The sequence below is a fragment of the Pteropus medius genome, unplaced genomic scaffold (genome assembly GCF_902729225.1).
Source record: "Pteropus medius unplaced genomic scaffold, Ma_sr-lr_union100, whole genome shotgun sequence".
NCBI lineage: Eukaryota > Metazoa > Chordata > Mammalia > Chiroptera > Pteropodidae > Pteropus > Pteropus medius.
Window position 1 is genome coordinate 4,765,597 of NW_024349800.1, and position 13,559 is coordinate 4,779,155.

Below are 13,559 nucleotides of genomic sequence, written 5' to 3' on the forward strand. Positions count from 1 at the left end.
CCTGCATCAGACCAGTAATGACCATCAATTTGAAAGAGCTTCTTAGTAAATTCTTTACTCTTCATTTGTGATGCTAGTAGTTCTTCAACATTTTTACTGTCCACTTTATTTACACCAGGCTCCTTAGCAAAATGGAAGATTTCGCTTTGAATCATCACTTTCTCAAAATCTTGAATGTTGGCAAAAAATTTCAGGAGGCATTTCTTCTCTACTTCATTCTTCATTTGTGATGGCATGTCTTTCCAAGCCTAATCAGTGCATCAAATGCCTTTATGGTAAAAACTCTTCCATGAGTCCTTTATCAAAGTACGGTCTTCCTGTCAGCTAATATGCTTTGAAGGTTGTAGTGACTCCCTGGTGTAAAGGCTACAGTAAAGATGTAGAGACGCCAAAAGATATTTGTAACTGAAAACTCTAGAAGGATGTCTAAAGCATCCTCTTTAGTCAAGTCTCGTATGAAGGATTTTCCTTTTTATGTATAAGATACGAACACCATATAACAGGCCATGCATTCTTCAGTGTTACACAAGGGCCCTGGGGGTTCTGGAGTGATAACCAGCAAAGGTTTTGGTTTACATCACACTCACAGTTTCCAGCTAAAAGCAATATTAGCTTATCTTCCAAAGCATTGAGTCCTACCACTTCTTACTTTTTGAAGTAAATGTACCAGATGGCATTTGTTTTCAAAAAAAAAAAAAAAAAAAAAAGCTCAGTTTCATCAAGATTGGAAATTGGCTCTTCAATAAAACCCCCCTGAGGAGATTTTACAGTTCAGTGGGGGAGATGCCACAGCCTCACTGAGAACAGAAGTTGCTTCACCCACACCCTTCAAAGCATCAGGCTTACATGGTTCTAAAATCCCAAACCTCCCAGACTTGCTTTAAAACTGAAATCCTTTTGATGACTGTGCCTCCTATTACCTTTAGGCCTGGCACTAGGATTTTAGGTCATCATAAATTAAAATTTGATTTTATTCACTCAGAGAATATTAGGATAATGGGATTGTCTGATTATTCTCTGAAATTTGCAGAATCAAACACTTTTCTAACACCTAAAAAAAATAAAAATAAAACTGAAATCCTTCACCAAATCCTCTTTCCTCCATCACTTTCCAGCTCTCCTGAGAGGTGTTCAAAGCCATCTACAGTACCAACTTGTATTCGGTGACATCAGACTGGCCATACAAGAATTTCACTAGCCTTATAAAAATAGCATGCCATGGTCAAGAACACTGAAATTTTGTGAAACCAACATGTTTCACAAGTTATATTTTGTCAACCCAATGCAAAAAAAAAATAGGCAGATACCTGCTTGGCCAAGATTATATCTTTTATATGATCACCTTTCTCAATACACTATCATTCTTTTTTCTATTATAGGGAGATTTCCTAGGCCTCAAAAACTCATCTACTTTTTTCCACTTCAATAGGAGACATTTTTACTTAGTAAAGTCAAGGAAATGATGTGCTGATATACTACACATCCAAACACAAACATCAGGCAGTCAGCTAAAACAGAAGCACATGCTGTGTCTTTCTGGTCCAGACACAACTTAAATGATTTCACTGCAGACTCTTACATATTCATTATTTTTTATTTGGATAACCAATATGGGGGACCATATTTTGCAGATCATTACAGCAAATATTCAGATACTGGGAGCCGAGATGAGGCAGACACCTTTATTCTTGCTCATACCACAAGCCCTTTATGATTAGGTGGTGGAACCCTCCACAAGAGGAAGGTTTGAGGCTCAGCGATGTGGCCTCTTGTACGTCACCACTAGGAAGCGGAGGACTTGATCTGAGAGCTCTTGGTCTTGCATTCAGTGCCTTTATGAGATCTCCACAACTGAAGTAACACCAGCCTAGAAAATCACGTGAAGTCAAAAATACAGCCCCATTAGGGCTTGTTCAGGTGGAGGTTAAAGAGGAGGGCTGCCCTCAGTGCCAGGCAAATCCTGAGGTGGGGGACCACTGCCCAGCCATGCGCTGGCATGGCTGGGCAGTGGTCCCCCACCTCAGGATTGGGCGCAGCCTGAGATCTCTCTGGAACATGCTCATGCATATGATTTTGCATACATCTTCCGGAGGTTCCCAGATTCCATGTAGATCCAAAGTTAAGAACCTGGGAGCAATGCGTGGTTCTTGGCTTTTAATATATTTTCTCATAGATAATTTTATTGAAGGCTAGTTAGTGGAATGAGCCTTCTAGAAAGGAACCATTCAAATCTCATCTCTGCCTCTCAATGGTTGTGACCTTGGGCAACTTACTTGCCCTTTATCGTCCTCAGTTTTCTTATCTCTAAAGTGGGGCTGATGATATGGTTATGTAAATAAAGGAGAATTCAAAAAGCACCTAACACAAGGAGTTTCCACTTCCTTCCTGGAAGGAGTGACTCAAACCCACCAAACTGGCAAGAGACCAGGAAGACACAATGTCAATTTATTTAAATTCGGAGCTAACTCTGGGTTGAGAACTGAAATGTATTTGTGGAAGTTAGGCCCATCTGATAACAAACACAGACATTGTTTGTGCACAGAAAGTGGAGAGAAGTAAGAGGACGTTTCTAGAGGGCCTCCTGTGTGTCAAGGGGCTATTTTGTACTTGAAGTGAGTTGAATTACCTTTATCTTGCCTTCTGAAGAACCTATGGCCAGAATCAGGCAGTCAGCCACGCCTGGAAGGTGCTGAACCAGCCTGGGGAGCAGCAAGGAGGAATAAATAGTTCTGTAACCATGGACCTGCCTTGCTTTAAGGCACCATCTCCTCGGATTATAGTTAGTAGCTTACAGTTTTCAGGATTTTAAAACTTTATAAGACTGATTTTAGTATCAAACTTTAGCAATTCCTTGTTCTCTGATTGGCCTTAGGTAGATGGCTAAGAGCTCCTTGCTTTGGAGTCAGACCTAGGTTTGCATCCCAACTCATCCACTTAGTAGCAAAGTAATCTTAACCTCGGTTTCCTCATCTATAAAATGAAATTAATGTTATCAGCATACACATACAATGGAATGCTATTCAACAACAAAAAGAAATGAAGTACTGACACGTTACAACGTGGATGAACCTCGAAAACATGCCAAGTGAAGCCAGACACAAAAGGTTACATATTGTTTGATCCCAATTAGATACCCAAGGTAAATCCATAAAGAACACAGATTGGTGGTTACCAGGGGAGCGGGGAGAGAGGACTGAGGAGCAACTGCTCAGTGGGTACAGAGTCATCTTTCAGGGTGATAAAGTGTTTCCGAACCAGATAGAAGTGGTGGTTGCACAACATCGTACTAAATGCCACTGAATTTTCCACTTTAAAATAGGTTTATGTAATATGAATCTCAATTTTAAAAAGTAAAAATAATGTTATCAACCCCAGAGGTTGGCTAGAGGATTTATGTGGATTAGTCCTCCCAAGGTGCTTGTTATAACAGTGCTGGCTCATAATGTACTGTCAGGAATTTGTAGCTATGAGGATTCATTTTCGGGGGAAAGAGGAAGCACTTATGTCCTAAGAATCACAGTTACCTGTCATCTAGTAAGGCAGTTACTTGTGCAGTTAATTATTGTATGTTGATTCTCTTAGCTTCAGTTTTAGACCTTAACATTTTCTGACCTCACCCCCAAACTGTAAGGGGAAATGGTAACTTCTACACCTTTACTGTCCTGAGTTCTCGCGTAAAGAGATTCACTTCTATAATTAGTGAGAATTAAACCAACACTTGGCAGGGATTAAAGCAACATGAATGGGTTTTAGGTGGGTTTACCAGGCTGGTATTGGTTAGGTTTCGCTATGATTCTGAATATAATGTACTAGTCTGAGAAGTCCTTGTTACTTATTGAATAGTTTTTATTTTGTCTTATTTTGCCTTTATTGTTAAAGCATTTTCATTTTTTGTTTTTAAAAAGTTAACCGTTTGCTTGAATGTGATTCTTAACTTAGTTTTCCCCTTGTGGCGGGGTACTTGGGATAAAAAGAAATGAAATGTCTCTCCCCGCTACCATGCACCTTCCATTTATAATTTTACCAACTGAATTGAATTTTTAAAAATCTGATTACAGACTCAAATAATTATCCCATTTCTAAAATCGATTGAGATATTTAAACCCATCAATTTAACTTAAATCTTTGCATTTTTATATATACGCTGAAAAAATTTAGTCTTTTTACCATTTTGTGAAACAGGGATGTCTTAATATGTGATATAAAAAAGCACATTTGTGAAATTGTTAAGCTAAGAGGTAATGTTTTTTTAATTTCAAAGCAATTCAATCTAAATGAAAGGTTTTGAGCATTTTTTAAAAATTTAGGATCTTTACATTTTCAGAAACACTATTGCAGAGGTAGATAGTCTCCTTTCTAACTTTTAAATTCTGATAGAGTAGGAACAGTGGAATCAGGAAAACCTGGGTCCAAATGCCAGGTCTATGCTAGAAAAAATAGTGGCAATCTTGGAAATGTTGCCTAATCACTGTGAGCCTCAGTTTCTCAGCTGTGAAATGGGGATAATTACTACCTCTTGAGTTTGTTTGGCAGATTAAGCGAGATGTCATAGAGAAGAGTCTGGCATATGATAGGTATACTTTTTTCCCTCTCTGATAAACCAAAAGTGTAAGCATTGCCATAATTATTTTCTTTCAGGATTGCAAAGCCTTGTTTATGCCCTGGTAGGTAGCACAATGGAAGAAGAGGCAATAGAAAAATAGTTTGAGGTAAAGTCGTGAGTGAAGACAGCGCTGGAGATCGGGGAAAATGATGTCATATGCACCTCCTATACAAAGGGAGCTAGATATGGCCATTGTGGGTTTTTTTAAAAATATGTTTATTGGATTTTCTGGTTATAAGAGTAGTCCATGCACACTATTGAGGCTTTGGAAAATACCTTTGTGTGGGTCATTTTAGTCTTTCAAATCAGTAACACCGAGGTAAACTATGACCTTGCCGTGGAAAGAAGCATTTATGGAGGACCAGATGTGTTCCAAGGGCAGTGCTAAATGCTGAGATGAAGAACTGCATTTTGGGACGTGCTGGGGAGAAAACTCTGAGACTTCTTCTGGGAAGCAGAGCTGGGGCCAATGCTAAATCTCCTCGTCCTTCAGTTAGCATTTAGCTGGTATGATAAAGGAAACAATGGAAGGATTCTCAGTTTATAATTCTAAAAAATGGAGCAACATTGCCATCTATTGGTGTTATGAAATGCTTAATTTCCTTTATTAGTGGTAAAACCTGTAGGGTAGTACTGTGACTTTATGAGTAAGGAATTTATAGCCTGCTGAAGTGAAGATATGAGGTAGACTACTGCCCATATCACCTCTAGGTTGAAAAGTAATCCCTAAAATAGAGACTGTTAAAGCTTTGAGAAGCAAGGAATGCTGCACTAAAAGAAAATAGCATGAAATTGGCATTTTTAATATTAACAATCCTTATTTTATCTGAATTGTTTTATAATATTATTTACTTGAATGTTGATGAAAGTAAAATCCTTATTTTCTCCTTTATCTTGTCTAATGGAAAAATTGCTGACCCAGTTATTGTACATCCTAGGTACCACTGGTCTCTTTCAGATTACCAGGTGGCTCAGGAGTTAAGTGCATGGGCCTTGCAGTCAAATTTGGGTTTGAACCCTGATTTTGCCACTGTGTGACTTTGGGCAAGTCATTTCCTCAGCATCCCTTTTCTTTCCACAGTAAAATGGGCATGTTAGTACCTACTTCGCAGGGTGGTCTTGAGGATTGAAAAGGAAGAATAAGAAGTGTTTATTCTGTTGTGGAGAATACTCATGAATACTCATGAACTGCAAGTGCTCTGATTACCAACAATCAGGTAAAGAATGAGACCAGAGAAGTGAAGTCCTAAGATAGGGTGTTAAGAGCATGGGGACAAATTGGAATGTTCCCCAAACTCAACACTCTTTCATCTTTACCTACTGAGATCTTTACAAATCCTTGAACACTGCAGAATAGCAGTCACAGTTCCATTTAAAGTGGTATCATAATCTGGGTGGGAAGTTTTATTTTTTCTTAAAGAAAAGTACCAGAACTTAAAAGCGAAAATGTTGGTATGCCATGCATTTTTTCCCACTGAAGTTGCCAGTGCTGAAACATTGACCAAATGCCTCTTTGGAAACAAGCTTTAATGATCTGTAGCAAGTTTTAAGTGTCTCGCCTACCTTCCTACAAATCACCATCTGGATTCACATTGAAAGGTGAATTTGTTCAGCTCTAATTAATTTATTAAAAAAGTTTTTATTGCTCTGTGAATAAAAGATTCTGGCACTTTATGCTGTAACATGGATTCTCAGTTTAAAAACTAAACTGCTAGGAAAATTTAGTTGTAACGTATACAATTTTGGAAACCCGGAGCAATTTTTATAAATTCTTTTTATAAAAGTTTTGTAAATTCTTATACAGCAGTAAACTGAAATATGCTTAAAAGAAAGCCATAACACTTTTTTATTAACAACAGTTTAATACATTTAGAAATCTCCAGTACCTACTAAGGTAATAACTCCCAAATGTCCTGTTCCTTCTGCTCCTATATGTCACACTCAGCACAAACCGCTCCCTGGAGGAGGGCTTGGCTCTTGATCAGGGCGGTCAATCACATAGAAACCATGCTCTTCTATTGCCCGGTAGAGCGTGATGTACTTGGAAGCCTTCCTGGTCCTCGGAACCACGAATTTCTCTGTGAACTCATTCTTGTCCAGTTGCTCTTTGCCTTCTGTGGTCAGAATGCAGTTAATGAATGTGAGGGTGTAACTGTAGCAGTTGTGGCAGTCTTCTTCATACCTTACAAAACAAGGAAGTGGAGAAGAGAAGCCTTCGCTTTAAAAGCTGCTCAGAATAGGCCAAAGAAGCTGCTGAAGGCCTTTTATAATTAAAACTGGGCTCACTCAGCGAGCTGGGCTCTTACCTGTGCTGGCCCACTTGATGACAAAGCTCTGAAAGATGCAATTCTGAGGGCCACTTGACATCTTGGGCTATTTCTACTTTCTAGTTAAGTACAGATGGGACTCAACTAAATGTTCAGAGTGATGACTTAAGTTGCTTATAAACCCCAGTTTGGGGAATTTAATTTCACTGAAGTTCTAGATTTCAGAAGTAAAATTCTATGTCAAATTTTAAGATATCCCATATTGTCTATATTTATTTCAAGGGAATCCTAAAAACAATTTAAATTTATAAGTATGCTATATATCTAAAGTGATGAGGGAGCAAGGAATTGAGAAAATTTCAAAATTGTCAAAACCAAGAAAAGAAGCTTAAAATATTTATAAATTTTGAATATCACTTTTTAAAAATTTATATTATGAGAATATAATATCTCAGCTTTTGTACACATTATTATTAAATGTTAAATGTTAAGTATGTAAAAATACCTAGTCAAATAACTAGAGTACTAAGTTCTGATCCTTTCAGTTCGTAAAATACTATGATTCTGTTATGTAAATGTACACTGACTCACTCCGCCAAAGTAAGTCAACCCTTAAATTATTAAGCTTAAATTATTACAGGTGCTACTATCTTGGAATGGGCACAACTAGACACAGCTTAGAGTCCTCTGTGAGCTTAGATCACACTTGTGTGGTGAAAGAGGGCCAGGGAATGGGTGGTCTCTGCAGCCCTGTACCTGTGAGGCAGCCAGGCCCCAGTGGTGGAGAAGTCTTCCAGGTACTTGTCCCACTGGTCCATCAGTCCAAACATGCTGGGCTGCAATAATGGGATACTTACACTTTGCTCCCAGCCTGCTTCATCTCGCTGGACACCATGCGTGGTGTAATTATACACAATTCCTACAACCAAAACCAGAGTTGTATAGAAGCTTAAGGGAAAATGCACCACTGTGAAAAGGACATCAGAAAAGACAGCAACCACTGTGGTAACTTTACATATCAGCAACCCAGGCTGCATTTTCTGATTACTGTCAGAGAACAAAGGGCCATGAGAGGCTATAGAACCTCCTTCTTCCAGGATCATCAAGTTCAGGAAGCAGCTACCCACCTAGGAGATTAGGAGAGGGTCTTGCCTGGAGACAAGCAAAGCAGTTCCTTCAGAGAAACCCAGTTCTTGCTCCACCTGTTCTTCAACACCTTGAAGTTGCCCCCAGGAAACAGATAATAATAGGCACCAGGATAATCATCTCCAAATATTTTTACTTAAGTTCTCCATTTACAAATGAGTCTATCTTGTTTCCTTAAATCAGTAATAAATTTCCAGTGATAAGATTGGTGGCACATTTGATTGCCCACGTGGGTAACAGTTCAAAATCCCAGTCCCAGGTTTCTGTTCACAGCATCAGTTTCTCCTGCCTCCAGGGGCCAAGGAAAGGCTGTGATTACAGCCTCACCTGGCTGGCCTCACTCACCATTCCCAGGCCTAGAGGTTCCTGCAAGTGGCTCATGCAGGCCCTTTTCCTACAAACAAGGATGTTCTGGTTTCAGGGGTTGCAGACTCCATGCCCTGAGAGCTAAATCTGACCAAAGAAACTACTTTATTTAAACATGCTTCTTTTGTTATTGTTTTTCTAAGAAAACCACTGCAGACCGTGCCACATGCTCAGGTGCCATATCCCCTGATTTATTCCTGAGGTTCCTGCCCACCTGACCCCTGGGGACCCTGCAGTGTGAGGACCCAGTGGCAGTGAGCTGAAAATATGATTGAGGGGCAAAGGCCCTGGGTCCAGATTCTGGTTCCCACATAAGATGAGATCTTGGGCAGCTCAGCCTCTACAGAATTCTATTTCTTCCTCTTTTAAAAATCAACAAAAAAATTTAACAGGTTTATGTCACTCTTGGCTGAGAAAACATTAAAGAGCTTTCAAGTATTTAGTATTGTTAGTAGTAATAACTTGCTGTAAAGTCAAGTATTTCTCACTTGGGGGTAGCATTTCCCATCTCATGGCACAGCAAGAGAACCCAGAGAACAGAGAAATCACTAATTAAATGTTACCACAATCACTTTTTCTCTAGAACTACTGCTCTCCTCTGGGTATTTTGGGCATTTTTTAGGCTTAAAAAAAAAAAAGAACAAACTATGAAAATGCACTCACCATTTGTGTTGGTTATTCCAACGTGAAGATCAGACCTTCCATCGTACTCCCTGAAAGAAACAAGTATTTTTTTTTTTTTCTTGCTTGCATATGTCTGGCACAAAGAATTGGTACTAAAATTGGAGGAGAGTGATGGGTCTCCTCTCTTGGCGGTGCCAGACTTGCTATCACTGTCCAGGGTAGTGGAAGTCTGTTTCAAAGCTGATTAAGCCAAGAATTAATTTGAGATATAAAATATCCCCCTGCCCCTGATCTGGATTTTCTTGCTCCCCCACCCCCATTACTAAGGGTAAGTATGCTAGAAGACCAGCCCTGCTAGAGCAGAAAGCATAATGCTGGCTCCAAGGGCAGAGGGGCCACCCAGAGGTCATTCATTGAAGAAGCTCCTTATTCTTTCCTCCTTGTATGTGAGGTGACAGCCTGTTCCTCAGGCTAACATGGGTGAAAGGACCCTGAATGCATCTCAGTGGACCTCTACCTTCAAAACTAATGTAGCCTATTTTGGTCTTGTAGCCTGTAACTACATTTTTCTTAGAAATACTGTTCTCCTCTGACTGGATAGCCCTTGTCTCCTGAAACTATTCTTTACCTGAGACTGTGTATTAGATGTATAAGACCATATAATTTAATCTTCATATATGGCCCTAGACCATCACTTAATAGCCCTGGGACATGGAGCAAGTCACATACTCTCTCTGATCTATTTCCTCATCTATAAAATAGGAATATCATAAGCCTCCTAGCAAGCTGGTTTTAAAAATAAAATGTCTATTGAGTGCCTGCCACATGAGGTGTCGAGTAAATCAGAGGTTATTTTTAAATATAACGCTCCTTCGTTAGACCACAGGTCCAGATATGTGGTTCCTCATTAAAGCAAGTAGTTACAGGTTTTAAAAATGACCGAGAACACAAATGGCTGCCCCACCTTCTTCAGAGTAATCCCCCTCCCAGGTCATCTTGTTGGAGACACTTTGAGTTTTTTGAGGAAAAAACCCTGTGGGTTTAGAGGTTGAGAATGAAGCTGGGAAAAATAGGAACAGTCTTGGGTAGCTAACGACAGCGCTGCACCTGCTGCACCCACCATGTGTGCTACCCTAAGATTGCTTCCTGAGCGCATCGCTGCACTTAGTTTCCTGCCTAAATTCTAGGCATTTCCTTCCTCCCGCCTTCAGTTATTTATCAGTCAAGAAACACATGTTTATGGGCCTGTCTGAAGTGAAGGGCTAGTGACACAACAGGAAATAAGGCCGGGTCTCTGCCCTCACGGAGGTTTCACGCTTCCAGAGAAGACTTTTTACCTTTAGTTTAATGAGGTTTTAGTAGTTTGGTAAGTGCTGTGAAGGGAAAAATATATAGAATGTTACGGAAGCATGTGATAGGGGCAGGGCCACCCCTCTCCTATGACACCTTTGTGCAAATTAAGAAAAGATACCCCTTCTTCCTGCAGGTGCAGCTTTCCCCGGGAGATTGGCTTGATGAATGGAGTGCAGACTTGAGTTCCAGTACTCACCACCACCTTGGCCAGGTGCCTTTGTGCAGTCCACAACCTGCACAACCATGTAGCAGCCCTGCGGGATCCTAACCTAACTAGAGCAGAGCCTCAGTGGTTCCTTTGGGTCACTGCTGATTCTCTTTTATGAAAGAGAGTCAGTCCTGAGGGTTTGTAAATTGGATGAGAAAGGAGGAAATAGTTTGGAACTCGGCCTTACAGGGTCTGGTGAGCAGGGGGCTACTTAAAGATTCTGCAGATCCTGGCCTGAAGAGTTAAGGGGGTGGGAAAATGCCAAAACACATAACTTGTGTCAACACCACCACCTCCCTTCCACTGAAGCCAAGGGAGACCAGGCCCATCGGTATCATCACCATATCATAGCATAAATATATGTGTATTAAGGGCCAACCTGAAAGCCTCATGTATCTTTTTTTTTTTTGAGCAGTTAGGCTGTGGCTTGCTCACTGTGACATCCCTAGCATTTCCCACACAGAGCTGCTCAGTATGGGTTTGTTGAATGAACCATGTTAAGGCAAATTCTGAATTTTAACCACATTATTCAAAAGCTTTTGGAATCCAACCAGTTACTAACTCCAACTTAGCATGAATGAGGGGCTCTTATAAAATAGTTTAGTGCAACATCTTTTACACACTTTGTTTCATTTCAGCCTCATCGAGATGTGCAGGAAATCAATTAAGGAAGTTAGCAGGGAAGTGAATAGTCTAATTTTCTCATCCCAAGCACTCTTGAGGGCACAGGGGGTTGAGAGGGTAGATTTCAAAGAGTTCTCGGCATTAGATGGTGACGATGCACATGGATGTGCCTTCATCCAGTCGCATCTATGCTCTGGCTTGTGCAGGGCCAGTCCCAATTCCATTTGTAAACCCCACAAGAACTCTAAGAGACATAGTCCTTTTTTTTAATTTCTGAAATCTTAAAGTCAGGTGGTATCTATAATTGAACTAGACCAGCTCTAGTCTTCAATTTAACTCACTTCCATAAGTGGCCATTCTTCAGGCTCTGTACATTGTCCCTGTTTGTCACTGAAATTACAAACTTAACTCACAATAAAGGTATTGATAACATTAGCTGCTGCGTCATTTTCCCAATTAGCCTCTTAGCTCAAAATCCGTGGGCAAAAAACTTCAGGTTATAGATTTTTCTCTCTTAAAGTTGTACAAGCAGGTTTGACCTTCATACATTCTTGCACTTATTGCTCCAGGAAAGTATTCACACCATCTATTTTTATGAAACGAATAGGCCTACATTTTAGAATTCAATGCTAAAATACTGGAAAGATTATCCACCAAACCTCATACTGTAAAAGGTTTTAATAACTACAGCACAGAAGGAAATGTATGCACAATTCAATATAATGTTTAAAAACACGGTACCTAAGAAACGTCCCTTGAGTTGGTTTGAGGAGGAATGAACATTTTTCTTGATGTCCATTGGTAAACGGATTGGAGATGCTAACAGGTGCTTCCTCCAGCTTCCTCGAGCCCACTTCCTGCCGGCAGAGGGGGCAGCATTGCGGCACAATGAAGCTGTAGATGTATTTCCTACAGTGGTTGAATTTAATTAAAGGCTTTCCGACCTCTGCGTACTGCATGGCTTTCCCCTCCTGGGCAAGCAGGGGAGCTTTCCTGTGACTTCCTTTTCCTTATCACACAGGTAGCAAATGCAAGCAGCCGGAGTAACCTGACCAACAGTGACGTCATTGTGATTGACGGCTTTAAAAGCCAAACCCGGTAGGATTAACCAGTAACCAGTCTTACCCATAAATTGGTGTCCTCAAGAGCTTTCATTTTCATTTTCATTTGTGCTTGCTTACAAAATTTCTTTTTAGCCTTTGTACATTTTGAACTGTTGGCAGCCAGCTCCTACTCATCCTTTAAAGCCCTACCTTTGTGAAACCTTTCTCTACTTCCCGCAGCGTTCACTTGGCGTTGGCAGCTCTGGATTCATGTTTCTACCAGAGCTGTGTTCTTTAATCTGTGGGCTTTTAGTAGTTAGGGACCCACATTTTTGTGTTTCTAGAAAAAGTTATATCGTTTTGGTTTTGAATAAATAAATCCTTATTTCGAGGCTATTTTTTTTTTGATGTTTTATATTGTAAAAGTAATCTTGCATGTGCCGTTTACAAGAAATACAGTTTAGATGTAAAAATATCAAGTAAATTGAAAATAAAAGGATGGAAAAAGATATACCTAATGCAAACACTATCTGAAAGAAAGCTGATGTGATTATATTCATATTAGACAAATTCCCCTTAAAAAAGAATTTCTAGACATTTTCTTTTTATACTAGCACTCTCAGAAACATCTTTTATACATATGTCTTTACATAGTGTACTACAGGCACCATAATGTAGTCAACACAGTCTTCACTGCAAACGTACCCTGATGCAATTAACGACTAGCATTCCTAGAAATGTCTTTGGTTCACGTCCTCACATAGTGTATTATGTGCACAATAGTGAGGCAATAGGTTCTTTCACTGATATAATAACACTGTCCTGATTCACATTGGCAACTAGCACAAAGAGGGATATTTCTCAGTCATGATGTGTTGACAAAACAGAAGAGCATGATTTAAATTTGTTTGAACCTATGAACATAGCTTCAAAATATATAAATCAAATGTTGACCAAACTAAAAGAATAGACAATTCCACAGTGGGATTAACTAGCAATCAAAAGAAATCAATAAGAAAAAGATAATTAGAAAATCCTCTGTGGTTGGGAAATTAAGCAGCACACTTCTAAATAACATGGGTGAAAGAATAGATAAAAATGAAAATCAGAAAATATTTTGAACCCAGTGGTAAGGAAAATATGACATAAAAGCTTGTGGATACAACTAAAAAGTGCTTAGAGGGAAAATTATAGCTTTAAATACTTAAAAAAGAATGCTTGAACATTAGTGATCTAAACTTCCTTCTCAAGGCACTAGAAATGAGCAATCTGAACTTAAACATAGAATAAAAAATAAAGAGCAAAAGTCAATGAAATATAAAACA

The 13,559-nt window shown here is 39.6% G+C and overlaps 1 protein-coding gene and 1 non-coding gene across 3 annotated transcripts; one reads left to right on the plus strand and one right to left on the minus strand.

The window, feature by feature from the left end:
* The first annotated feature begins 898 nt into the window (after window positions 1-898).
* LOC120622208 (small nucleolar RNA SNORA79) lies at window positions 899-1,042 on the plus strand. The gene has a single exon (XR_005658457.1). It is a non-coding gene; the product is annotated as a small nucleolar RNA SNORA79 (small nucleolar RNA).
* Window positions 1,043-6,425: 5,383 nt separating this feature from the next.
* Window positions 6,426-12,252, minus strand: MKRN2OS (MKRN2 opposite strand). Of its 2 annotated transcripts, XM_039886776.1 has the most exons (4): window positions 11,933-12,252; window positions 9,046-9,095; window positions 7,627-7,789; window positions 6,426-6,785 (listed from the first exon to the last, which is right to left on the minus strand). In XM_039886776.1, the coding sequence occupies exons 1-4, from the start codon at window positions 12,148-12,150 to the stop codon at window positions 6,545-6,547; spliced, it is 672 nt and encodes a 223-aa protein (XP_039742710.1). In that variant the 5' UTR covers window positions 12,151-12,252; the 3' UTR covers window positions 6,426-6,544. The 2 variants fall into 2 exon arrangements, with proteins under 2 accessions (XP_039742710.1, XP_039742711.1); XM_039886777.1 differs by lacking the exon at window positions 9,046-9,095 and having other exon boundaries at window positions 11,933-11,990.
* Between the last annotated feature and the right edge of the window lie 1,307 nt (window positions 12,253-13,559).

Bases quoted from the DNA above. Each gene is read 5' to 3' on its own strand.
- MKRN2OS (XM_039886776.1), bottom strand. From the start codon at position 12,150: ATGCAGTACGCAGAGGTCGGAAAGCCTTTAATTAAATTCAACCACTGT. The intron at 7,790-9,045 runs GTGAGTGCATTT...TTTTGGTTGTAG, and splicing joins TGGAATAACCAACACAAATG to GAATTGTGTATAATTACACC. The intron at 6,786-7,626 runs GTACAGGGCTGC...TTGTTTTGTAAG, and splicing joins GGGGCCTGGCTGCCTCACAG to GTATGAAGAAGACTGCCACA.